Genomic DNA, 27,753 nt, shown 5'->3' with positions numbered 1-27,753 from the left:
AAAGAAATCTCTTGGTGCCTGCCACATTGACCACCGCCAGTGGGCTGATAACGCCTCAAACCGCGCATCTTGGCGCCTCACAGTTCGGCGGGCAGCAACCTCCTTTGAAGAAGACCGCAGAACCCACCTCACTGACAAAAGGCAAAGGAGGAAAAACCCAACACCCAACCCCAACCCACCAATTTTCCCCTGCAGCCGCTGCAACCGTGTCTGCCTGTCCCGCATCGGACTTGTCAGCCACAAACGAGCCTGCAGCTGACGTGGACTTTTACCCCCTCCATAAATCTTCGTCCGCGAAGCCAAGCCAAAGAAAAGAAATTTTTGTGATTTGCTGTTATATTTTAAGTCTATTCATATATTGCCCACAAATCAAGCTGTTTTGGCCAGTCCAAGCATGCCTGAGCATGCACTCAGTGTAGGTACTATGCAAATGTTGTCTTAGGTCTGGGCATGCTTAGTCAGGATAGATGCAGGCAGGCTTACATATACAGGGCACCAAACTACATCCAGCAGATTGACAACATGCTTCAAGCATACAAAACCATTTTTTATAAACTCCAGGGTACATAAACCAAGTTTTTGTTATCCCTCCCCATTCTTCACTCACTTTGTTTCAAGAATGTCTTATAAAACTGCAAAACTGCTGTTGAACTTTCCTCATTTCTCAATACGACATCTAAAGCAACCGATTCTCTCGTTGGTTCCTCAACACTCTGATCACAAACCCATCTTTCTGCACTCCATCATGGTCTGGTATCGGGACATCAATACGTTGAGCACAAAGCCTCAGACATTACAGGCAAAACCTTCCCCACCATCGAGAACATCTGCAGGGAACACTGCCATCAGAGAGCAGCAGCAATCATCAAGGATCCACACCACGCTCTGTTCTCGCTGCAGTCATCAGGAAAGAGGAATGGTTGCCCTAAAGCTCACACCTCCAGGTTCAGGAACAGCTGCTGTGCCTGCACCATCAGACTCAAACACTAATTTAAGGACTCTTAGTTTTGCACTTGATTGCTTTTTTTTTTCTCTCTGTATTGCAGTTAGTTTGTTTACATTTCTTTATTTGTTCACAAGCATACATTGAGTAGAGTTTTTTTTACACTACGAATAAGTGATAATTCTGCCTCAGGCAGGAAAAAGAATCTCAAGGTTGTATGTGATATCATTTATGTACTCTGACAATAAATCTGAAATCAAATCAATTAATCCTCTACATCAGGGGTGTCAAACTCAAATTCACGGAGGGCCAAAATTAAAAACTTAGACTAAGTCGAGGGCCGAACTAAATATTTATTGAAAATTTTCAACAACATCTGCGTGTTTTCTCTTCTTTCAACATATGTAATATTAAACTTTTTCTTATTAAAAGAAATGTTTAATAATAGTTTTGGATAAACTCTTTCATTGTCATTGACATTGGCCCATTTCCTTTAGCGTCTGAAACCGTGCACATGACAAGTCAATGAGGGATGATTAAAGCAGTGGTCTTCAAACTTTTTCTTTCCACCCACAGACCACCTTAAGCAATCCCTTACTAATCACAGAGCACCAATGGCACAGGGACGCGAGTGGAAAGAAAAAGGTTGAGAACTGTAGTATTGTGGTCACTCCACATCTGATTAGGTTAATTGTTAGGCAAGTGGTCAGAGAAGGACCCCCCCCCCCCCACCCCAAGAAAGGCTTAAATCACAGGAACAAAATAAGCTTCCGTCTCACTGCTCCCAATCTTACACACAGTCCTGATGTGGAACGTGGGGTCGGAGCTCCACGTTCACCCGAGTTCAGGTGCTGTCTGTGTGGAGTTTGTACGCTCTCCCCTTGTCTTGGACCAACAAGTCGGTCGCCTGACGAAGGCACCCGAACCCCCTGTTGAAACGCCGGCGTCCGGGGCGGTGGAGGAATTGGCTGAGAAGAGCGCGTTGCTCCCACCCCCCTCCCATGGTTGGAGAGGGATTAAACTGCGATCTCACAGCGCCGGGCTCGTCTCCAACAAAAGGAGCGGGAGGCAGGGTCCGCCACGCACGGAGCGAGGGGGAAGGCATCGCCAACGAGACGTTCGGTCCGGCGTCGCCACTGAAGCGCAGACCCAGCGAGGATGGTCCCCAACTCCAGCCGCGTCTGTGTGTCCAGGAGCCGGGCGGGCTGAGTGCGGCGCTCCGATCCCCGGGATTCGGGACTCTAAGATCCCTCCACACCTCTGGCGTCTTCATTTTCACCTTCAGTGTGCATGCGCTATACTGGCGCGGCGGCCAGCGGGCCAACTCTATATATTTAATATGATCTTGCGGGCCAAATATAATTATATCGCGGGCCAAATTTGGCCCGCGGGCCAGAGTTTGACATGTGTGCTCTACATGATTGCATTGCCCAGTCTGTATGGGAATTATATTTAGCACGCTGCCATTCTTACTTGCCCCTCTAATTTACAATTTATCCCATGCTCTGCATTACCATTGGGGGCCAAATACTGATCCTCAGGGCAGTTCTGCCCTGTAGAGCTCGTCGAAAGGACCAAAGACTTGTTGGTCCAAACCAAGGCTTTTATTAGCAAAAGACAGGAGCTCTTCACAGGTGGCCGACCAGTCCAGAATGATCTGACCTGGCTAGGGACACAACCCTTTAAGGCCCAGACAGTAGGCGTGGCTAAGCTCTCAGCCAATCGCTGTAAGCACAGTCATTACACTCTCGATACTGTAACTATATACATTGGTGATAGGTCTGTACTATCACATGCTCCTGAGGCTCTAAGCATTTCACCTTAATGAAGAAATTCAGTTATGTTTAGAACCATGGAATAGTCCACCTCAGTCCTTCTAGTCTCCAAGGTAGGGTTGAGTGGAAGGCGTGCACTTTATATCTGTAAATATTGGTATCACTTCTCAACTTGCCCTGCAACATTCAAAGATAACTGCAATTCATTGGAGCTTGCAGATCTCTGTATTGCAATTATATTTGTGATGCTTTCAGCTTGCATTCGGAGTATTTCTTTAGGCATAGAGCATGGTAACAGGCCCTTTCGGCCCACAAGTCCATCCCACCCAATTGCATCCAACCTTCAACCTCCCCTAGGTTTTAAAGGGTAGGAGGAAACCCATGAAGAAATGAGGAGTAAACAAACTCTTTATGGATAGTGGTGGATTTGAACCTGGGTCGCTGGCGCTGTAATAGTATTGTACTAACTGCTACACTAACCTTAGCAGATTAAAGAATCTGCCAATGGTACCAAAATAGTGAGAAAGAAAGCTGCCTGGGTATCAAAAACCTGGACTCAACCTTGCCCTGACCCAGGCCCAAGTACATATAATCTTTTTTCGTACCAGCCCATATGGGTAAATGAATTGGCTTTTGTATGAGTGCAATATACGAACAGGCCCTTTGGCCCACCTCTCTGTCCCAAATGTGATGTCCAAATCAAATTAAAGCTCTACTCCTTGCACCTGATACCGGTCAGTTTTCCACCATCCCTTTCATAGTCACATGCCTATCTAGAAGCCTCTTTAATGCCGCTACTGCTCGCATCCCGTTCCAGGCGCCCACCACTGAAATATTTGCCCGGCACATCTTCCTTCAACCAGTACAGCAGCAGAAGTTTGATAAATATTCGACGACATGCCAATGTCAATCAGACCTCTTGGAAAGTAGAGGTGTAGATCAGTGGTATAACCTGGGAGAGTGGATGTGAATCTGGGATTCACATGTTCACAGGTCAGCATGAACTGTAAAGACTGAATGACCTGTTTTTGATTTTTTATCTTTGTCACCCAAGTAATCATAGTACCTCTTAGCTGATGGCAGAAGCGAGAATAGAGCATGACCTTGGTGGTGTGGTTCCTTGATGATTGCTACTGCTCTCTCACGGCAGCATTCCATGTAGATGTTCTAGATGGTGTGGCAGGTTTTGCCTGTGGCTGTCTTTTGCAGGGGTTTCCACTCGGATATTGGTGCCCAGACACCAGGACGCAATGCAGCCAGTCAGCACTTTCCACTACACATCTCCAAAAGTTTTTCAAGGTTTCTGAAAACATACTGAACCTCCGCAAACTCCTGAGGAAGTTGAGGCACACTGAGGTGGTTTCTTCACAATTAATGCTATTGTGAAGGCCCTCCAAGATGGTGACTCTCAGCAATTTAAATTTGCTCACCCTCTCCACCTCTGATTCCCCCCAATGATCACTGGATCGTACATCTCTTGGTTCTCCTTTCCTAACGTCTACAATCAGCTCCTTGGTTTTGATGGCATGGAGTGAAAAGTTGTTGTTAGTACACCATTCAGCCAAGTTTTCACTTTCCCTCCTCCCCTTTTTATATATATGGTGGTATCATCAGCGTATTTGTAAATGGTCCTGCTCCGCTGCTGATGGAGATTGTGGAGGAGATGTTCTCACACTGATGGGGGTTTGGAAGTGAGGACATTCAGCATCCAATTGCACAGTGGGGTGTGGAGGCCCAGTTTGCTGATTAGTTTTGGGGAGTTGATAATCAATAAGGAGCATCGTGATGTATGTGACTTTGCTGTCCAGGTGTTCCAGGGTTTATGGGTGGCTTGGTGGCACATTAGGGTTAGTGTAATGCTATTACAGCGGCAGCGACCCGGGCTTGAATCCGGCACTGTCTGTAAGGAATTTATACGTTCTCCCCGTGTCTGCGTGGGTTTTCTCTGGATTCTCCAGTTTCCTCCCACCCTTCAAAATATGCGGGGGTTGTAATTTAATTGGGGTATTGGGTGGCACGGGCTCAAGGGGCAGAAGGGCCTGTACCGTGCTGTATGTTTAAATTTTAAAAAATAAATTTAAAATGTAAATTTAATCAACATTGTTGTTGATTAAATAGAGAACTCATGGTACTACGAAGATCATCCTGATCTGGATAAAGTATTGAGGCAGGCCAATATGTGTGTGTGTGTGTTTCATCCCTGCACATCTGTAAATTGTGTGCATATGTGTTTTTTTTCCCACTACCACTTTCCCACGCTCGTCTTTTGTTAATAAAATCATTTACTACAAGACTGTGTTCAGAGTCCTTGCTTTTGAGACTCATCGAATCTGTTTTCTCACTCTGTTAAAGAAATTATGGTTTTTAATTTATTTTTAATGGCCTTATTTTGAAGTACTCTTTTTTTGTTTAGTGAGGTTTCAGTGGGAACGGGTCATCCTCAGCATTCTGTTAAGTGCAGACCACACTCACCCTGTGCTCTTCAGAATACATTGAACACAGCTCCCAATTACAATTCTGTGACCTAAGAAGCGGGGCACTAGGACCTGGTGGAAGCTTCTCCTTAGCTAGCAGGGATGTCAGCAGTTTGCCTCTGAGATCAGGCCTTCTGTCTGCCGCAGTGGTGATTCTGCCACTGACTTTGCCACTGCAGTCTCGTCCACAACTGTCGAGGGGCTGATGTTGTTATGACTGCTGAGAGAAAATAAACATCAGAGGAAAAGATGAAGGAAAGCTGAAGAGGGAATGGAGAGGTTATGCAGTCACAGGGACACTGCTCATATCGTGATGGCGGTGATGCAGGGGTTTCACACACAGACAGGTAGAGATGGTTTGTATGGCTGTGCAGCAAGATTGGATAATGGCATTGCTTCAGCAAGAGCATTGTTCTGGCTGACTTGCAGAGTAGCCATCTTTTGAAGAAGCAGCTGATGGATGCCCATTAAAATTGCAGACTGCAGGTTATTGTGATGCAGACAAGCATAAAGGGAGTTTTGCATCACTGAGGCTGCTGTGCTGCCTGTGCCCAGTATATCCAGGTACAATGGAGTAAGTGGGGCAGATGTAAGCATGTCTTCGGACTAGTGCATCAGACTCGATGTAGGTGTATTTGCAAGTGGTTGTGAGTGTGCATGCGTGAATGTGCGGGGGGCTGCGGCCCAGTGAGGGAGGCAGAGGGTAGTGGTGGAAGGATGCTTTTCTGATCTGACCTATGGTGCTGGGACCAATGTTGTTTGTAATATAGATATATACCCCTTATTGCAAGAGGCATGATGAGTAAGTTGCACACGAAAGTTGGTAAACAGAGAGATCGAGGGGGTTCGTCCAATACAGATAGAGTGGTGAAGAAGCCATATGGCACGTTTACTGTTGAGCAGGGAGTGGAATATAAAAGATGGGAAGTTACTCTGCAACTTTACACAACAGATTCGACCACACTTTGTGTAGTTCTAGTCACCACATTAAAGGAGGGGTGTGGTTGCACTAGAGAGAGAGCAGGGGAGATTCACTAGGATATTGTGTGTACTGAAGTTATTGGAAGAAATTGGGTAAACTGGGTTGTTTTCCTTGGTGCGAAGGAGGCCAAGAGGTGACCCGATGGAGGGATATAAAATTCTGAGAGGTATGGAGAGGGGAGATAGCCAGAATCCTTTTCACATGACCAGGGTATCAAGAAGGTGTAAAATAAGAGATGGGAGTTTCAAAGGGGATGGGAGAGGAAAGGTGTTTTAATCAGAGTGTGTGTGATATCTGAACCCCACTGCCTGAGGAGCCATTAGCGCAGGCATTGAATAGGCAAAGAAAGAATGATGCGATCCCAGTGCGGACAAGATGGCCAGAAGGTTGGCGTGAGTGAGGTGGGCTGGAGACTGGACAACTGTTGTTATGTATCTGGCACGTTCACTGTGGCCCTCTCTTTAATCGACTTTTCCTTTTCTTTGCAGAAGATCAGCAAAGTCAAGGAGTAGGAGCCCATTGTACCCGAGACATTCGCGGTCGCACAGTAAACACCGGCAATCCCGCTCACCTAGCCGACACTCTAGTATTTCACCCAGCCGATTCACCCTCAAGTCAAGTCTGGGAGCTGAGCTGAGTAAAACAAAGAGGGCGAGAGCTGCTGTGGCCGCCAAGGCCAGTGTGAAAGACTGCAGAGAGCCAAAGGTATCAGCCAGTGGTACCCACAGCACCAGTTCTGGAGGCACACTCTGTGCTACCACACTCAAGGATGTGAAGAAATTGACTAAATTAATAAAGTCAGAGAAGCCCCCTTCACCTGTTGAAATCTCAAATTCAGTGACTGTGAAGAAAGGCAAAGACATTGCCAACGAGATGATCCCAGAGATTATAGTGAAGAGTGAATACGAGGAGGATGAACCAGTGCTGTCGCCCTTGGTCATGATGGTGAAAGAGTCGAGATCACCGGCTGGGATATGGGAGTCAGGAACACCAAAGGAGAAGAGTCTGCCACCATTACCAGCGGAAAGTGATCTGGAAAAACCTCCGCTTCCTCCTTCCACTTCTGCTCCTCCACCATTACCTCCACCCTCTCCCCCGCTTGCGCTACCTCCCTCCCCTGTACAACAACCTCCCCTGCCACCGGTGACATCTAATCAACCACAACCTCTGCAGGAGATTCTGACTGAACTACAATCACCAATAGCCACAGTGCAGCTGCCGCTGCCTGCTGCGCCCCTGCCATTACCTTCATCGCTCATACCCGTACCTGGATCCATTCTCGTACCTGCACCCACATTAAATCCTGCACCTGTCTCAACACACCCACCAAATGCCTCACAGCCGCCACGGACAACAGTGTTGACAAGTGGCCTCCCTATGCCACCGACGCTAAACTCCGTCCTGCCCTTACTGACTTCAACTCTCCCACCTCTCCCTCTGCCTCCACTGCTGCCTGGGGAGGACGACATTGAAAGGTAAGAAATATGGGACTAAATGATCACAGCAACACTGTTTGCAACAGGTGCCAGGGGTTTTATTCTCATGTTGTTGCAAATACCATAATTTTGAATGCCTTTGCAAAGTGTTGTTATCAGGAAATGTAGCCGGTTGGAGTTGCTATTAATGACACACTGTTTTAAGTTTTATTGTCACATTATACCTGGTACAGTGAGAGGGTTGTTCTGTCAGCAGGTTAACTCCCACATTCATAGTGCTGTTACAATTACAGAGTACAATGCAAATAATTAGTACAGAGCAGGGGCAAAATTGAGAGCATTGTTTTGAGGGTCATTCAGGAACCTTGGGGCTTCAGGGAAGAAACTTTATTCAATCCTGATGAATGGTTCCACCCCACAATGCTGGCAATTCCTTTTCTCCCACTGATGGATGCTGCTTGATCCACTGAGTTCCTGAGGAACCCCACAAGCAGCATCAGTGGAGAAAAATTCAATGCCAATGTTCACTGATGGGCTTTTGGACAGGAAGTCAAAGATCCAGTTGCAGAGAGCACCACTAAGGCCTAGATTCTGTGAAGTTTGTTAGGGACAATAGTATTGGAAGCTTGTCTTCAAACATGGTTGTCCACGTCCCTAACAAACTCCAGGCATTCTGGGGCTGAGTGGAGAGCCAGAGAGATGGCATCTGTTTGGAAGGCAAGCAAATTAAAGTGGGTCAAGGCTGGCTGGTATGACCAGCCTCTCATGATGGTGGATGTTAGGGCCTTTGGTCGTCATTTAAGCCCATTATTGTGCTGTTCTTTGGCATTGGGATGATGGTAGCCTTCTTGAGGTAACAGGAGAAATTACAGATCTCTGTGAATACACTTGCAAGTTGATCTGTGCAGCTTCTCCAGACATGTCCTGGGACTCTGTCTGGATCAGTTGCTTTCTATGGATTCAACCCCCACTCGCCGCCCAGACTTAAGCAGTAGTGACCAAGGGTACAGCACCTCTTGTAAAGGTCGATGTAAATTTCACCTCCCTGTTCGAAATGAGCTCGGAACATTTAGCTCATCAGGAAGCTTCGCGCTATTACATGCCACGCTGCTTGGCTTTGACTTGTACCTATGATAGCATATAAGCCTTGCCATGATCACCAGGTGTCCAGAATGTTCTCCTGGAACTCAACTTTGGTACGGTATGTCTCTTCACGATGGCCTTGCAAAGATTGTACTTGGATTTCTGGTTTTAGATTTATTGTCAGGGTACATACATGACATCTCTTACAACCCTGAGATTCTTTTTCCCGCAGGTGAGGCAAAATAACTACTTATTGGTAGGGGAAAAAAAACTGTACACAATGTACACAAATAAAGAAATGTAAACAGACTGACTGTGGAATACAGAGAGGAAAAAAAAATCTATGAAAATGCAAAAGAGTCCTTAAATGAGTCCCTGATTGAGTTTGTTATTGTGGAGTCTGACGGTGGAGGGGTAGCAACTGTTCCTGAACCTAGTGGTGCAAGTCTTGTGACACCTATACCTCTTCCCTGATGGCAGCAGTGAGGACAGAGTGTGTCCTCAATGGTGTGGATCCTTGATGATTACTGTAGCTCTCCAACAGCAATGTTCCCTTTAGATGTTCTTGATGGTGGGGAGGGTTTTGCCTGTGTCCACTACCTTTATGCTCAGGGGTATTGTTATCTCCCTACCAGACCATGATGTAACCAATCCGAACACTTTCCACCACACATCTGTAGAAATTTCTTGAGGAGGACTGGGCCTCCTGAATGTCTGGAACCTGGGCTTCAGCACTGAGTCAGCCTCCTGGTTTCTCCATGGTTTCTGACTGGGGAATCCCTTTTTTGTCCCATAATAACTGGTATATTATAAAGGTAGCAAGTATCTTCTACAGTATATTCGTCGAGACTATTCACTGAAGTAATGCAGAAGCAGCGACAGATTGAAGTGAAGCCACTGTATCTTGGTGTCGGAGTAACCTTGCTGGAGAAAATTAATGGTGGAGCATTAGGTGGAATTGAGATGAAATATTAGAACTTTACCTGATAAAGTGTGAGCACCAGCAAAAATAGGGCTTGAATATTTTCTTATTTTAAATTGGTTTCAGTTTGTGGATGTTTATTGGTTACTACTGGTGTTCAGCAACGTCTTTCTTTTTCATTTTTATTGACATTGATACTTCATTTCCAAAAATCCAGACTTCAAAAGGATATGTTACATGTAAATCATATCATTTTATCCAAGGTACTTCACATTTTAATCAAACAGATTATATTGCATTGAGATTTTATAATTTTATTATAAAAAAAGAAAAATCTAAACCCACTACCAAGAAAGAAGCTGTTTGGCCAAAAAAAAGAAAAGAAAGGCAGAATTCTTATTCTTTTCTTATCACATTTCTACCCTCATTACAAATCAAAGATTATAAAAGCAACTCAAAAAGGATCCCCAGAGTGTTTGAAAATTTACATTCAAATCAGAAATTGAGCATCTAATCTTCTCTAAATTTAGACATGACGTCACTTAGCCATTGAGCATGATTAGGCAGGGTAAAGGCCCTCCATCTGAGCAACACCACCCACCTAGCCATAAGGAAAATAAAACCTAATAATATCAAATAAAGCAGTTAAGGGGTTAGGTTTAAAATTAACTTCAAAAAGTGTAGAGAAAGTAGCAATGTGTCTTGAGATGGCATACCAGGATTATTGGACCAGTGTGTTGCCACTGTTGGGGTGCCTGCTCCTGCGGTAGCTTGACCCCAGCTTCACATACAGGTTTTTGAAAATTATAATCCGTATTATAATTTGGGCTGATCCTCGTCTTGAGCATCTCATAGTTGTGTGCCCTCTGATCCAAATCAGATCTGGGGCTGTAAATTCTGCATCCAACTGCTGAATCTAATGTGTATTCATAGTGAACTAGCTGCATTAAACCAGAGCAGAAAGTCATCAACAACATTAGGGCTGCCTTGCAGATGTGGGAGTGTAGAAAACATAGTTCAGTAGGTAAAAGCTTCAATCATTTGACCCAGAAAAGATCTATAAATAAAATCAGGGATCCCATTGGAAAAAGGTATAGTGATACTAAGAAGCTGTGCGCAGAAACTAAAGACGCCAGTTTCTCTGAACAGTTGATTAATTAGTTTCAAGTTGTACACGGCTTTGAATGATATTTGTATTTAGCTTCCAGTATTTCACCATCCCTGGAAGAATCTGCAAGTGTCAGGGTTGCAAGTGCCTGGGTGGGTGCAATGCAGGGAAAAAAGCCTGTTGTACATGAAAGTTTTAGTCTGAGAAAATAGTGGGTAAAAGAGAACAGAGGTTTGTGCGATACAGGTGAAGGAAGACATTGCAGAAGGCCTATCCATATACGGACAGAGAAAGAGAATGTATCTAAGACAGGGAGAAGGCTTTGGGCAATTAGCAGAAGGGACAATGTGAAGTATTCTTTCACCTGCCACAGATAGATAATACTTTGCAACGTCAGGAGATTGCCGTCACTTTTGTGGGGAAAAAGTCATGGACAACACTGTCCTCCCCACTTAGGGCCATGAGTCCAACACATTGCATCAACTCCCCCTTTTATATCTACACTTTTCCCCTATTTGGCATCACAGCTTAAGAGATTGGATATCTACGTGAGGCTTTTCATGTTCCTGCATTCACTCAGAAATTGGTGGGTGTGAGGGATTCGGAGACATAGCTGAAAAATGACTTGAGGTGGAAGATGCACTGATCTTGATGAAAGTTGGAGCAGGTCTTATGTTCATCAGGGAGGAGAGATTGGAGATGATTTTTTCTCTCTTTTCCCAGTATGCAGTTGCAATGGATGGTTGATTTTGTGTTCTTCCTGTGGTTCACACTTTGTTGCTGCACCTAGATTAACCAAGAGTGAAGAAACCTTAACGAGCCCCAGAATTTAGTGGGAAGTATCCTCTCTAAACACCTGGCAATAGTTTAGCTCATGGACCAGCTATCTTTAGAATCAGGACATGAAATGAAAAACATTGTTTTGCAGCAACACCACAGTGCAAAAATTTATATAAACCACATTGCAAAATAAATAAAAATAATGCACATAAAAGGAAAATATAAAGTGAGGTAGTGTCTGTGGTCATTGTTCATTCAGGAATCTGATGGCAGAGGGGAAGAAGCTGTCCTTGTGCCACTGGGTGCTCGTCTTCTGGCTCCTGTACCTTTTTCCCGATGGTAGCAGAGTGAAGGGGGTATGGCCTGGATGATGAGATCCTTGAGGATAAAGGATGCTTTCTTGAGACACTGCCTCTAGTAGATGTCCTCGATGGAGTGAAGACTAGTGCTCATGATGTTGCAGGCCCTCTGGGAGTTAACAACCCTCTGGAGTTTTTTCTTGTTCTGAGTGTTGGCACTTCCATAATAGACAGGGATGCAACCAGCCAGGATGCTCTCCACAGTACTCCTGTAGAAGTTTCCAAGAGTCTTTGGTGACATATCGAATCTCCTCAAACTCCTTACAAAGTATAGCCATTGGCAAGCTTTCTTCATGATTGCATCAACATGGAGGCTCCTGGACAGATCCTCAGGGATGTTGATGCCCAGGAATTTGAAGGTCTTGACCCTCTCCACTGCTGAGCCCTCGATGAGGACTGCGTCATGTTCTCCTGATTTCCTCCTGAAGTCCGCATATATGATCTCCTTGGCTTTGCTAACGTTGAGTCCAAGGTTGTTGTTGTGACAACACTCAATGAACTGATCTATCTCCCTCCTGTACAACCATTTATGGTGTTTGCCCTCACTTTGAAGGATGTAATGGCCTGCAATCCCTGCCATATGTCTGCTCTAGCTTTGTCCAGAATTGCTGCTTTGTGGCTGAGATAACCTTCCACAAGTTGAACCTGCATTTGTAGAGAACTGGATCACCAGCCTTAAACACCCTTGATCTTGCCCTTAGCTGGTTGTGAATTTTCTGATTCTAGTTGGGGAACTCTCGTCCATGCAGGTCTTGATGAAGAGGGTGACACGTTGCATATGCATTCAGGTTTACGGATGAGTCCTTGAATATAGTCCTAACACAGCACTCTGTCTAATAAATGTGTTTTGCTTTCCACTTCCAGTGTTGCCACCCACCTCTCCAGTCTCCATTTATCTTCTGGTTACCTGGTGATTTCTGTTTTTTGTTGCAGTCCAAAGGAGAGTCATGCTGTTAAACCAGCCAAGAAAGATAGAGACCAAAGAACACGGCATTTACTGGCAGACCTCCCACTTCCTCCAGAGCTACCAGGAACGGATCCCTCACCACCAGATTCTCCAGAGCAGAAGACCCCACCCCAACCTCAACCAGTCCTTAAAAAGAGGCCCAAGTATGAACACAGGAGAGAATCATTTCAGTGAAACACCAACTGATCGTTTGTCTATTCGAAGGGGTCTGCTGGAGTTCATTCCTCAGCCAGTGGGGAATTAGTGAAGGTCATCAGATTTGCCCAGGCTGTCTTTATGATCTAATTCTAATTTTCCTTCTTATATCGCCATTGCTACCAGCAGCAGTCTGAAGGTAGATTGCAAGGAGGGATGACCAGAGTAGGATTATAGTGGAGGTTGAGATGGCTTGACTTAGCCTCGGTATGGATGGAGGGAGTTTCACAACTGCCATTTGTCAAACTTCACTTCCCTCCATTAGATCAAGGATTACATCTCTGAGGGAGATTCAGTATCTCTGCTGACACACTCAGAGTTAGTGTCCACACAATGGTACATAAATGGCTCAATGCCCTCGCACGTGTCCCAGTGTGAATCTGGGGAACTAAATACATTAGATTCGGTCTCAATGAAACAAACTGAAATTGAATTTTGTATAACTTTAAGATTCGATGCCTGGAGTCTGATCTTCAGTGAGAGTCGGTGGCAGAGTAAACCTTTTCCAAATAATAGACAGTACCTGTGAAACTCTACCTTAGCTGAAGCAGGTGGGGGGGGGGGGGGGGTCGCTTGACCTCACTATTGCTCTGCCATTCAGTAAGATCTCACCTCAGTTGTGAATGACCACACACCCCCCCAACCGTTTTTCAGACAGCTAACCCAACTCCTGGATGATGTTTCACCACCTCACCTGACCCACTTCATCTGAGGGTCAGTGTGTGTGGGACCTATCTCCCAGTGAGGGTCAGTGTGTAGGTCCCACCCCCCCAGTGAGGGTCGATGAGTGGGACTCGTTCCCCAGTGAGGGTCAATGTGTGGGACCTGTCCTCCAATGAGGGTTGGTGTGTTTGGGACCTGTTTCCCCAGTGAGAGTCAGTGGGAGGTGGGGGGGGGAGGACTATACCCTAGAGAGAGTCAGTATATGTACAAAACTGCCCTCCAAAGATGATCAGTGCTGTACTTCAGTCTTGATCTTCTGGCATATTCATTTGGAATATGCTCGGGGTGTTCAGGATGAGGGAATTTATTGCTATTTTGTATCTGTTTCCACTCACTCACAATTTTATTTTTTAAAGAATCTGTTGTCCTCGCTATGGAGAGAAGAAGGAGACGGAGAGTGACTGGGGAAAACGCTGTGTGGATAAGTTTGACATACTTGGAATTACCGGAGAAGGGACATATGGGCAAGTTTACAAAGCTAAGGATAAGGACACAGGTATGTGACTGAAAATCTTGTCCTTATCATGCATGCCTTTCATGGTAAAAATGTCTTTATGTTTAACCCTTTGGACTCCATATTCCTGTTTTCATTGATTACCAACAGCACATATACCCCCTGACCCAGTTTTCAGGGACCACCAACAAGCACATATACTTCATGTCCCGGTTTTTAGGAATTACCAACAAGCACATATACTTCATGTCCCGGTTTTTAGGAATTACCAACAAGCACATATACTCCCTGACCTAATTTTCAGGAATTACCAACAAGCACATATACTTCATGTCCCGGTTTTTAGGAATTACCAACAAGCACATATACCCCCTGACCCAGTTTTCAGGGACCACCAACATGCACATATACTCCCTGACCTAATTTTCAGGAATTACCAACAAGCACATATACTTCATGTCCCGGTTTTTAGGAATTACCAACAAGCACATATACTCCCTGACCCAGTTTTCACCGACCACCAACAAACACATATACTTCATGTCCCGGTTTTGAGGGATTATCAACAAGTACATATACTCCGTGTCCCCATTTATCTGCACATGCTGAATAGAGGGATGACATTTCTGAATGCTGTTGCAAATGTTAGATTTTGTCCACTTCTCACTGCATGTGAGAATAAGTGATCTGGCTTCGTCCTTGTCACTATTTCCTTGAGTGTGTTGGCCACTGTAAGTTATCCCTCATGGCGGGGGGTGGGTGCAGTTGATGGGAATATAAGGAGAACAACATTGTTTGGGGGAGGGGGCGGGGCACGGAACAATGTTTTGTTCGATGAAGGAACTGTTGCCAAGCTGTCTGCCCTTCCAGCAAGCTGTAGGTATTGTTGCTGAAGCTTAGAGGCTTTTACCCTTTGATCAATGTTTCAGTCTGTCAGTTTCAAGCAGAGGAATTTCTTTTGCTGGAAATTTTGCTCCACTGGCGAACATTACAGCACAGAAAACAGGCCTTTCTAATCTGTGCCAATTATTTTGCTCAGTCCCACTGACTTACACCCAGTCTATCGCCCTTTTTACTGCTCCCATCTATGTACCTGACCACATTTTTTCTTAAATGTTAAAATTGAGTCTGCATTCACGACTTCATTTGTCAGCTCTTTCCACACTCCCATCACTCTCTGAAGAAGTTCCACCTAAATATTTCCCCTTCCATCCTTAACCATTAACCCAAGTCCTGTGGCTCATAGCTCACCTAACTTCAATGGAAAAAAGCCTACTTGCGTTTACTTTATCTATACCCCTCAAAACTGCACACAACAGTCCCAATTTGGCCCCACCACAATTTCACCATAACATTGGTCTGCTGCTAATCCAACATAGGAAGCTCAAAGTTCAATTCTCAGGTGTCCAAGCAGCACTGCTTGGTCATTGTTCCAGCAAGGCAGAGAAGAGTAGAACTGATTATCAATGGTGGCCAATGTCTGTAACTCTACTGGAGTAAGGGCCAATGTGAATGGGACCCGTCCCCCATTGAACCTTGATGAGGGGTGTGTGTGTGGGACCTATTTCCCAGTGAGGGTCAGTGTGTAGGTCCCACCCCCCAGTGAAGGTCGATGAGTGGGACTCGTTCCCCAGTGAGGGTCAATGTGTGGGACACACCCCATGTGTGTGTGTGTGGGATCCATCCCCCAGTGAGTGTCAGTATGTATGGGACTGTCCCTCATCAAGGTTCAATGTATTGGAACCATCCCCTAGTGACGGTCAGTATGTGTGGGACTGTCCCTCATCAAGGTTCAATGTATTGGATCCATCCCCTAGTGAGGGTCAGTATGTGTGGGACTGTCCCTCATCAAGGTTCAATGTATTGGATCCATTCCCTAGTGAGGGTCAGTATGTATGGGACTGTCCCTCATCAAGGTTCAATGTTTTGGAACCATCCCCTAGTGAGGGTCAGTGTGTGTGGGACTGTCCCCCAGTGAAGATCAGAGTGTGTGGGACGGACCCATTCCCCCAGTGAGGGTCAGTATGTGTGTGAGACGAACCCATTCCCCCAGTGAGGGTCAGTGCGTATGGGACCCATTCCCCCAGAGAGGGCCAGTGGGTGTGGGACGGACCCATTCCCCCCGTGAAGGTCAGAGTGTGTGGGACGGACCCATTCCCGCAGTGAGGGTCAGTGTGTGTGGTACCCATTCCCCCAGTGAGGGTCAGTGTGTATGGGACGGACCCATTCCCCCAGTGAAGGTCAGAGTGTGTGGGACGGACCCATTCCCCCAGTGAGGGTCAGAGTGTGTGGTACCCATTCCCCCAGTGAGGGTCAGTGTGTGTGGTACCCATTCCCCCAGTGAGGGTCAGTGTGTGTGGGACGGACCCATTTCCCCAGTGAGGGTCAGTGTGTGTGGGACGGACCCATTCCCCCAGTGAAGGTCAGAGTGCGTGGGACGGACCCATTCCCCCAGTGAGGGTCAGAGTGTGTGGTACCCATTCCCCCAGTGAGGGTCAGTGTGTGTGGTACCCATCCCCCCAGTGAGGGTCAGTGTGTGTGGGACGGACCCATTCCCCCAGTGAGGGTCAGTGTGTGTGGGACGGACCCATTCCCCCAGTGAGGGTCAGTGTGTGTGGGACTGTCCCCCATTGAGGATCAGTGTGTGTGGGACAGACCCATTCCCCCAGTGAGGATCAGTGTGTGTGGTACCCATTCCCCCAGTGAAGGTCAGTGTGTGTGGGACGGACCCATTCCCCCATTGAGGGTCAGTGTGTGTGGGATGGACCCATTCCCCCAGTGATGGTCAGTGTGTGTGGGACGGACCCATTCCCCCAGTGAGGGTCAGCATGTGGGACCATCCCCCCAGTTTGTGGCAGTCTGTGTGGAATGATTCTTGGTACGAAAGCAACCTGCACCCAAGTTACGGTGTTACTGTGCAGGTCACCTGTGCCAAACATCGCCCTCTCTGGTATACATGCACTATGAGCAAGTGTCCAAAAGTCGTGACATCTGTCATTAGTAGATAACATCTCTTCTAGGTGAGTTGGTTGCTCTTAAAAAAGTTCGACTGGATAATGAAAAGGAAGGTTTCCCCATTACGGCCATTCGTGAAATCAAAATCCTTCGTCAGCTCAACCACATCAGTGTTGTCAACATGAAGGAGATTGTGACAGACAAACAGGACGCACTGGACTTCAAAAAAGATAAAGGTACACTGACAGGAAGTGCCTTGTAATCTTTGTCATGCATATTGTAAGCCAAAACTCGGTGTTCAAGATTCTGCTGCTCTGTTTATTTCCAGTGCAATTCACACCAAATTAAGAGCTTTCAAAAGTGATGTCCTGCACAGTGCAGGAACTTCAATCCATTTTGGTTTCTCAGTGGCAGAGTACGTGGTTGAATAGAGTCAAATGGTAAACTCCAAAGCTGCTAACCCTTTGGACTCTGATTCTCTGTATTCAGGGACTACCAACAAACACGTATAAACCATGTCCCGGTTTTCAGGGTCGGTTTTATATCAACCATCAGCTGGTTCATACTGGTGTTTGTACTGTAGTTTACCCATGGACCCAGTCCAGAGTATAGATTGAAAGGTTAAAAATGGCTAGAGTCCAAAGGGCTCATTTTGGGAGTGGAAGCACTGAGAATTTGAAGCATTTCAGTTGTATGAAGTGAAGATGGTGAAAAGGCGTCAGTGCCTGTCCACAATTGATTCCAATTCCCGTCCCTACTTGCAAGTGGAACATTTCCAGGTGGCCCTCAAACTCTAGGAAATCAGATAAGCTTGATTATATGATCAGAAGAGACTGGAAATACTCAGAAGGCCAGGCAGCATCTATGGAGAAAAAAATAGAGCTAAAATTTCAAATCAATGATCTTTAACATCTCACTAACTAGTCAGAAATATTTTTTCACTGGAACTTGCCAAAGTTTCACTGCTGGCATGGTTGGTGAAAAGTTTATGTGATTGTTGTGGTTTTTAATTGTAAATTTAGACATGCAACACGGTAATAGGCCCTTCCGGTCCACTAACCTGCGCCTCCTAATTACACTCAATTGACTTTCAACCCCCAGTATGTTTTGAACGGTGGGTGGAAGCCATAGCCCCTGGAGGAAACCCACGCAGACATGGGGAGAATGTACAAACTCCTTACAGACAATGCCGGATTCAAACCTGGGTCACTGGTGGTCTAACTGCGATGGGCTAACTGTGAGCCACTTGTCAGATTCTCTGGTCTGTGCCTTTGGACTTCCACCATACAGCTTATCCGGGTTATTTCAAACCTGAGAGATGGGCACTTGCCAGAGGCTTGAGCCCTGATATGTGGGTGAAATCACAGTATAAATTCCTGACGATGAGTGATATCAACTGAGCCAAGCTAACACTTTGCAACTTACATATTTGAGAACCCCAGACTAAATGTTCTTCCAAATTCCTTGCGCTATCAGTAGCTAATAACTTGCTGCTTTTTTTTCATCATTGTTGGAATGTGTGTTACAGGGGCCTTCTACCTGGTCTTTGAGTATATGGACCATGATCTGATGGGGCTTCTGGAGTCAGGGCTCGTGCATTTCACCGAGGACCACATTAAGTCCTTCATGAGGCAACTGATGGATGGCCTAGACTATTGTCACAAAAAGAACTTCCTGCATCGTGATATTAAATGCTCCAACATCCTTCTCAACAACAGGTAGAGTCATGGCTGAGCCACTGTGGAGGTGAGAGGGAAGTGGTAAATGTAGGGTAGGATTAGTGTGGCATGGGATTTGGAGGTTACTGTGGAGCAGGAGGTTGAGTAGCATTAGGGGCTTAGTGGGAGTGGCGCTGGGTTATGGTTACAGCCTTGTGGCAGGTTGTAGACTGTTCAGTAACCGATACCTTCTCTTCATCTAGTGGACAGATCAAACTGGCGGACTTCGGCTTGGCGCGATTGTACAACTCCGAGGAGAGGTGAGTTGGGAAGATTATTTGGAGAAGTTGTTTTCTGACAAGGATGTGCTCGGTACGTGGAAGGCCTTCAAGGGCAAAGTTTTCAAGTAGAGAGTTTGTAAGTTCCTGTCAAGATTAAAGGTAAAGTTAATAGGGGTTGGGAACTTTGGTTTTCAAGGGATATTGGGGATCTGGTTAAGAAGAAGAGAGCTGTATAGCAGGTATAAGCAACAAGGAGCAAATGAGGTATTTGAGTGTAAAATTGCAAGAAAAATCTTCAGAAGGAAATCATGAGGGCTAAATGAAGACATGAGGTTGCTTTGTCAGACACTGAATTTCATGACTTGTTCATGACAATAAATTCTGATTCTGAAGGTGAAGGAAAATCCCAAGGGTTTCTACAGGTATATTAAAAACAAAAGAATGGTTAGGGACAAAATTGAGCCGATTGAAGATCAGAGTGGTTAGCTATGTATGGATCCAAAAGATATGGGTGAGATCTTAAATGGTTTTTTTGTGACAGTATTTACTCAGGAAACTGACACAGAATCATGGGAAGTAAGGAAAACAAGCTATGAGGTCATGGAACCTTAACATATTGAAGAGGAGGTGGTGCTTGCTGACTTAAAAGCAAACAAGGATGGATTAATCCCCAGGCCCTGTCAAGATATTCCCTCAGGCCTTGAGGGAGGCAAGTGTAGAATTTGCAGGGGCCCTGGCAGAAATATTTAACATGTACTTAGCCACAGTTGAGGTGCTGGAGGATTGGAAGGTAGCTTATGTTGCTCTGTTGTTGGCTGGTGAGGTGGGCTTCAGTAGTAGGTAAATTTATTGTAAGTTGTTTTAAGAGATTTTATGTACAAATATTTGGATAGACGGGGACTGATAAGCAATAGTCAACATGGCTTCTTGCATGGTAAGCCTTGTTTAACCAATCTTAGAGATTTTCGAGATTACCAGGAAAGTTGTTTAAATAAAGGCTAAGGAAGTTGTCTACATGGAATTTAGTAAGGCCTTTGACAAGGTCCCATGTGGGAGGCTATTCAGAAAGGTTCAGATGTTCTGTATTCATGGTGAAGTAGTGAATTGGATTCGACATTGGCTATACGAGAGAAGCCAGACTGGAGACCTGTGACTAGTGGTGAGCTTCAGGGATCGGTGCTGGGTCCATTGTTGTTTGTCATCTATATCAATGATCTGGATAATAATGTGGTAAATTGGATTAGCGGGTTTTCAGATGACACAAAGAATGGAGCCATTGAGGACATGGAGGAAGGTTTTCAAAGTTTGTGATGGATCTGGATCAGCTGGAAAATGGGCTGAAAGGTGGCAGATGGAATTTAATGCAGATAAGTGTGAGGTGCTGCATTTTGGAAGGACAAACCAAAGTAGGATATGTACTGTAAATGGTAGGGATTGAGGAGTGCCATAGAATAGAGGGACCTGAGAACACAAATGCATAAATCCTTGAAAGTGGCGTCACAGGTAGATAGGGCTATAAAGGGAGTTTTTTTTTGGCATATTGGCCTTCATAAATCAAAGTATTGAGTATAGGAGCTGGGATGTTATGATAAAGTTGTTCAAGACATTGGTGAGGCCAGATTAGGAGTATTGTGTGCAATTTTTGTCACCTAACTACAGGAAAGTTATCAATTAGATAGAAAGAGTGGAGAGAAGATTTACTAGGGATTTGCTGGGACTTCAGGAACTGAGTGAATGGGAAAGATTAAACAGGTTAGGACTTTATTCCCTGAAGCGTAGAAGAATGAGGGGAGATTTGATAGAGGTTTAGGAGTATACAAAATTATGATGGGTATAGATAGAATAAATTCAAGCAGTCTTTTTCCAGTGAAGTTGGGAGAGATAAAAAATAGAGGTCATAGGTTCAGGGTGAAAGGGGATAAATTTAAAGGGAACATGAGGGGGAACTTCTTCACGCAGAGAGTGGTAGGAGTGAAACGAGCTGCCAGCTGAAGTGGTGAAGTGGGCTTATTTTTAACATTTAAGAAGAATTTGGACAGGTACATGGATGGAAGAGGTGTGGAAGGCTATGGTCTGGGTACAGATCAGTGGGGATCTGTAGGCAAAATAATAGTTTGGCACAGACTAGAAAGGCTGAAGGGCCTGTTTTCTGTGCTGTAATGGTTCTATTATGTTTTAGTCATTCTATGTGTTCAGGGTGTATTCAGGCCTGTGGTGTGTGTGACTCAGGACCCAGATCTTTGTTGAGAGCAGCTCGTGTGGAAGTAGAAAACCATGTGTAAATAAATACGTTGTGTCTTGTCTTTCGGGAGGAGTCGGGGGGATGTGTAGGCTGGATGATTCAGACCTTGACACATCAAGGAGGAAGAATAGGGAATATTTGGATAATTGAGAACATTTTTAAAAGTTGGTTAATGTTTTTTTTCCAATTCTCTTGCCAGTGGCTTGGTTCCAGAAAATTGCATGATTGCCAATGTGGTTGCATTGTGTACAAATTCAAGTTCGTTTATTATCATCCACTTCTACTAGATCAACCCAATGAAATGACATTTTCTGGTCCTCAGTGCAAAACATGAAAATACACATCCAGATGTAACACACATAAAAACAATACATATACAGTATGAATAACAAAATTAATAAATATTGTTTAATAAATAGAAAAGACAAAGGGTTTGTACAAGCAGTTAATTTCATTTATTCAACAGCCTCACTGCTAGTGGGAAGAAGCTGTTTCTCAGCCTGGTGGTTCTGATACTCCTGTATGTCTTTCCCAACAGGAGTAGCTAGAAGATGCTGTGCTGAGGGTGGTAGGGATCCTCAATAATTTTGCATGCCCTCTTCAAACAAAAATCCTCGTAGGACATGTTGATGGGGTGGGGGGGGGGAGGTGTAGGGGGCCCCCATGATCCCCTCTGCTACTCTTATAGTCCTGTAGATTGACTTCCGATCCAATGCTCTACAGCACCCATATCAAACTGTGATGCAGCCAGCCAGGATGCTCTTGAGAGAGCTCCCGTAGAAGGTTGACAGAATGTTGGCCAGTAGTCTTTGCTGCCTCATTCAGCTCACTTCCATGGTGAGCAAAATGCTGTGGGAATAAAATTCAGTGGATAGCATAAATCAGCATTCAATCAGTGGATCTGGGAGCATTAACTTACAGCAGGATCTTGAGGTTCAAAGTCATAGCTCTCAGAAAGATGAGGTGACAAGAAAGTGTATGACATGCTTGCTATCAATGAACATAAAAGTTAGGAAGTGATGTTGCCACTGTATAAAACTTTGGTAAGTCATATTTTGAGCATTTTCTGCAGTTCTGGTCGCCATTGTTTAAAGAGGATGTACAAGGCAGGTTTATAGAGAGTTGTAGATACCTAAGTATCCACGGTGAAGAAGCTTGCCAGCGATATCAAACAGTGTGATCGATGAAAGTACGTTCCAAGCTACAAGAGGTATAATTGGAGTGGGCAGGCATCTTCATGGAATTTGATCCAGGACAAATGGGGGGAGTCATGATTTTCAGTCTGGCAAACAAGTCAAGAGAATGCACAATAAATGGTGGGATTCTATGTGTTGAGCTGGAGGACTGTGGTGGCTGGGTTAGAATTGATTTAATTGGAAAAAAAAAGGTCAAATAATGATATAATGGAGGTGTATAAATTATAAGACCTCAGCAAGGAGAAGCTATCCACTTCCCTTGGCACAGAGGTTGATTACAAGAGGACATACATATCTGGGGCAGAATGAACCTGAATATTACAATAGTGAAGATCTGGAAGGGGAGGAGAGACAGAAACCTTCATCAGACTTGAGTACCTGAAAACCCCTACCCTCCCATTTCCACTCCATTCCTGATCAAGTCCAGTTCTGCTGAGATTACATTCTGGGTTGAACTGCTGGGCTATTTGAACTGAGCCTGTGATGTGAATTTTGTGGTGTTAGCATCGATGTAGAATCTTGCTGCTTCATTGGGAGTGACATTTCTCAATGCTTCAATATGTTTTTGTCAGCCGTCCTTACACCAACAAAGTCATCACGCTGTGGTATCGGCCCCCGGAACTGCTTCTGGGTGAGGAGCGGTACACTCCAGCTATCGATGTTTGGAGCTGCGGGTAAGTGAGACACAGGTGGCCAACTGAAATGGAAGGGTGCTCACACCCTGATAGACTTAGCTGCTGAGAAACACTAAAACTGCAGATGCTGGTCAATTTCAGGTGAATATCAAAGGAGGACAGGGTCATAGAACATCAGCTATTTGTGGAGGTGGGGGGGAACCGTAGGTGCTGCTGTTTGCCTAATTGTGGCCTTTGGTGAATACCCACAATTCACTGAGGAGAGTGGAGCAATACTAAGGTAAGTGGAAGGAAAGGTTCTTATTTTTTAACTTTCATAGCTAGTCAAACCTTTTCCTCAGAGGTTTAAATCATGGCAGGAAATGATAGGCCGAGGAGCCTGATGTCACTAGCCTGTAAATTATTGGAAGGTGTCCTGAGAAATTGGATATACAGGTTGCATCTCTGTTATCCAACGCTCTGTGGTCCAGCAACTCCCATGGTCTGGCACATTTGAATCTACCGCCATTAGCACAAATTCCTTACAGACAACGCGGGACTTGAACCCTGGTCCTGATCACTGGCGTGGGAAAGGTGTTGCACTAACTGTGCCGCCCCACAGAATTATTTCTTGTTTTAAGCTTTGTTCTACCTTTGATATGACCTTAGGGGTAAATTTATGTTTTTTGGCATTTTCTGTGGTCCAGCAATGGCCAGGACTCAGCATCGCCACATTAAAAAATTCCAATCTGTACAAGTATTTAGATAGCCAGGGACTGCTTAAGGATAATCAACATTGCTTTATGTATGTTTAACCAATCTTATGGAGTTTTTTGAGGAGGTTATCAGGACAGAAGATGGAGGAAAGGCTCTAGATGTTATCTGCACAGACTTTAGTAAGACCTTTGACAAAGTTCCACATGGGAGGTTAGTCAGGCAGGTTCAGATGGTTGGTATTCATGGTGAGGTAGTAAACTGGATTCGACATTGGCTGTACAGGAGAAGCCAGAGAGTGGTAGTGGAAGATTGCTTCTCAAACTGGAGGCCAGTGACTAGTGGTGTGCCTCAGGGACCATTGTTGTTTGTTATCTATATCAATGATCTGGATGATAATATGGTAAATTGGATCAGCAAGTTTGCAGATAACAAGGAAGAGTTTCAAAGCTTGGAGAGGGATCTGGACCAGCTGGAAAAATGAGCTGAAAAATGGCAAATATGCAGACAATGTGCAGAATTTAGTGCAGACAAGTGTGAGGTGTTGCATTTTGGAAGGACAAACCAAGGTAGGGCACACATGGTAAATGAAACAGGCCCTTCTAGTCTGAGGAGCGCAGTATAACAGAGATCTGGGAATACAGATACATAATTCCATGAATGTGGTGTCACAGGTAGATAGGGCTGTAAAGAGAGCTTTTGGCATATTGCCCTACATAAATCAAAATATTGAATATATGAGTTTGGATGTTATGGTAAAGTTGTATAAGACATTGATTAGGCCAAATTTGGAGTATTGAGTGCAGTTTTGGTCACCTAACTACAGGAAAGATATCAATAGGATTGAAAGAGTGAAGAGAAGATTGACTAGGATGTTGCTGGGACTTCAGGAACTGAGTAACAGGGAAAGATTCCCTGGAGTGTAGAAGAATGAAAGGAGACTCTATCAAGAGTTATTTAAAATTATGAGGGAATAGACAGTAAATGCAATTCGGCTTTTTCCACTGTGGTTAGGTGAGATACAAGTCAGAGGACGTGGGTTAAGGATGAAAAGGAAAAGGTTTAGGGGGAACTTCTTCATGCAGATTGTAGTGTGAGTGGAACAAGCTGCCAGCTGAAGTGGTGAATGCGGGCTCAATCTTCACATTTAAGAAAAAATTGGACAGGTACAAGTATGGGTCAGGTATGGAGATCTATGGACTGGGTTGTCAGTGGGACAAGGCAGAATAATAGTTCAGCTCAGACTAGAAGGGCCCGTTTCCTGTGCTGTAATGTTCTATGGTTCTCGGTGAGCTCAGACCAGTGTCATGCTCATCCTGTGCTATGTGGGGACTCAGAGCCTGCCAGTATCCCTGGTGACTACATGTGCAAAAGTCTGTCCAACTGGAGCTCCTGTCTGGTCTCAGGTCAGCACTGGAGCTTTGCTTGAATTCACTTTGGAGCATCCGCGATGTTGAGAATGATGTGGATAAGACATTTAGACTGATGTCCCCTGCGGCCATCTCCCTCCAAGACAGATGTATCGCTTTGGATGGTGTCAGGAGAGATGGCTCGACAGGGGAAGACACTAACAGCCAAGATCATAGCGCCTTGGCTGGCTCTGCTGCACAGGAGGGCAGGAGAAAGTGGTAGAGCTATACGGTAGGGGGTTCCATAGACAAGGAGATAGACAGGAGCTTCTGTGGCCACCAACGGGACTCCCAGGTGCTGTGTTGCCTCTCAGCAGCGAGGTCTTGGAGCAGCTGTGGGGCATTTTGAAACAGCCAATTGTGGTTTTCGCAGGTAAAAAGCAGGATGAGGTCCCACATGCCAGTGTCCTGGGGGGGTTGTGTTGTTGGGGAGAGTGTGCATTGAGCTTCTCCCTTGGCTCTGCTGGGTCCCTAAGCCACTGTAAATGGGGATCTATGGACAAGTGTGAGCTGGACTTTGTGTGCAAGTGTGTGTCAGCTACAGGCACAGGTATGCATCTTCTTCCATCTGACGGTGACTTGGCCTTTTGTGTCAGTTGGTGGCCAAGTGTGAGAGGTCAGTGTGAGGTGAACTTTAACATTCCCTTCTATTTGCAGTTGTATCCTTGGTGAACTCTTCACGAAAAAGCCAATCTTTCAAGCCAATCAGGAACTGGCACAACTTGAGCTCATCAGGTACGAGATGAATTTCAGAGGTTAACTTGTCTTTGGGATCCACCCTTTGAGTAACTTTTGCCAAGTCATGTAGAACCAGCTCATTGTTTAATGAACCTTGCTGATAATGTTGCAACTTGCCTTTGATACATTTTTGAGATGTAGCTGCTACTGGCAGGATCATCATTGATCTCCCACCCACACAAATAGGCCACAACCATGTCGCCTCATTGGGAATGTAACCCACTACCAACAGCATAATGTTCATCCCTGGATGGATCCACAGCCCTGTTGGGTGGTCAAAGGAAGAAGAATATTGCCCTGGAGAAGGTGATGGTGAACTCATATGTAGACCCAGGGATTGAGGAGTGACAAGATATTGTGTGACTTGGAGGGGAACCTTCCAGGTGTTAAACAAGAAAGTCTGTAGATGTAGTAAACACACAAAAGTGCTGTAGAAACTCAGCAGGTTCCGCAGCATCCATAGGAGGCAAAGAGATATAACCAACATTTCGGACCTGAGCCCTTCATTGAGGTATGAGAAAAAAGCAGACAGGTGCCTGAATAAAAAGGTAAGGGGAGGAGGGAAGAAGGCACAGGGGGAGGAGCACAGGCCAACAGCCAAGAGGCCATAGTTGGACATGGATAGGATGGCAGGAGAGAAGAGCTGAGGATTGATCAGGGGAGGAGGATGACTCTGTGAATGCAGAGCTAGAGAAAAGGAGACAGAGGAGTAGGGAGAAAGAGTTAATGAAACAGGAATAGGGAAAGGGAGAGATGTGGAGGGGCCTAACAGAAAAATGAGAAGTCCAAATGTTTATGCCATTTGGTTGGAGGGTGCCCAGATGGCATATGATCTGTTGTCTTATGCTCCTTCCCCTACTTCTTTTTTTTCCTCCTAATCCTTTTATTCAGATGCCTACCTCCTTTTTGCTCATACCTTAATGAAGGACTCAGCTCTGAAACATTGGCTATCTTTGCCTCCCAGGGATGCTGTGAGGCCTGCTGAGTTCTGTTTTTACAGGTGATTTTAATGTTCAATTTCCTTTTAATCAACAGTATAAATGTTGAAGTAACTGAACTAGCAATCAAGGGCTTGAGATCAAATCCCACCAGAACATATGGGGAATTTAAATTCAGTTAATTCAATAAGTGTTTGAGCTGGGATGTCTTGCTGCAGTTGTACAGGGCAGAGACCACGCCTGAGTTTTGTGCGTAGTTTTAGTTCTTTCTGTAGTGGGAGTTCTGCAGAAGTTCACCAAGCTGATTCCTGGGATAAGAAATTGGATAATTAGGGTTGTGCTCACTAGAGTGAATAGGAGGAGACCTCAAAGAAACCTGCAACATTCTCGGAGGACTGGGCAGATTAGATGGAGGAGGGCATTTCCAATGGCATGAAGGCCAGGACCAGGGCTCACAGTCTGAGGAAATATGTCTTCTCCCAGAGAGCAGTGAACCAGTGGAACTCTTTACCTCAGAAACCAGTTGAAAGATTCAAGGAGTTGTATCCTGGTTGTAATGCTGGATGGCATGGGCTTGTTGACAGACGGCTGCAGCAGGACTAGATTTGGATGGTCAACCATGATCATGTTGAATGGTGGAGCAGGCGTGAGGGACCAAATGGACCCTTATTTTCTACCGCTAACAAAGAGAGAGTCTAGCCACCCTTCCTTGATATTCAGTGGCATTATTGAACCAAGTCTACCACCATCGGTATCCCTGGAAACTCAGCTGTAGTAGCCAAATAAATCCTGGGTTCACAAGAGCAC

At 45.2% G+C, this 27,753-nt stretch overlaps 1 protein-coding gene across 1 annotated transcript in view; it reads left to right on the top strand.

Moving 5' to 3' along the window:
- The window catches only part of cdk12 (cyclin dependent kinase 12), a 56,092-nt gene that overhangs the window by 9,478 nt on the left and 18,861 nt on the right, over window positions 1-27,753 (top strand). The window contains exons 2-9 of the mRNA XM_069907209.1: window positions 6,663-7,649; window positions 12,796-12,972; window positions 14,104-14,243; window positions 17,222-17,392; window positions 18,685-18,874; window positions 19,078-19,134; window positions 23,106-23,207; window positions 25,928-26,005. Coding sequence (XP_069763310.1) covers window positions 6,663-7,649; window positions 12,796-12,972; window positions 14,104-14,243; window positions 17,222-17,392; window positions 18,685-18,874; window positions 19,078-19,134; window positions 23,106-23,207; window positions 25,928-26,005 — 1,902 coding nt within the window. The remainder of the gene's footprint in view (window positions 1-6,662; window positions 7,650-12,795; window positions 12,973-14,103; window positions 14,244-17,221; window positions 17,393-18,684; window positions 18,875-19,077; window positions 19,135-23,105; window positions 23,208-25,927; window positions 26,006-27,753) is intronic.

Source organism: Narcine bancroftii, chromosome 12 (genome assembly GCF_036971445.1).
Source record: "Narcine bancroftii isolate sNarBan1 chromosome 12, sNarBan1.hap1, whole genome shotgun sequence".
In the NCBI taxonomy this organism is placed as follows: Eukaryota; Metazoa; Chordata; class Chondrichthyes; order Torpediniformes; family Narcinidae; genus Narcine; species Narcine bancroftii.
Note: the sequence above shows the minus strand (reverse complement) of the source record. Positions and strands in the feature narration are given on the sequence as shown.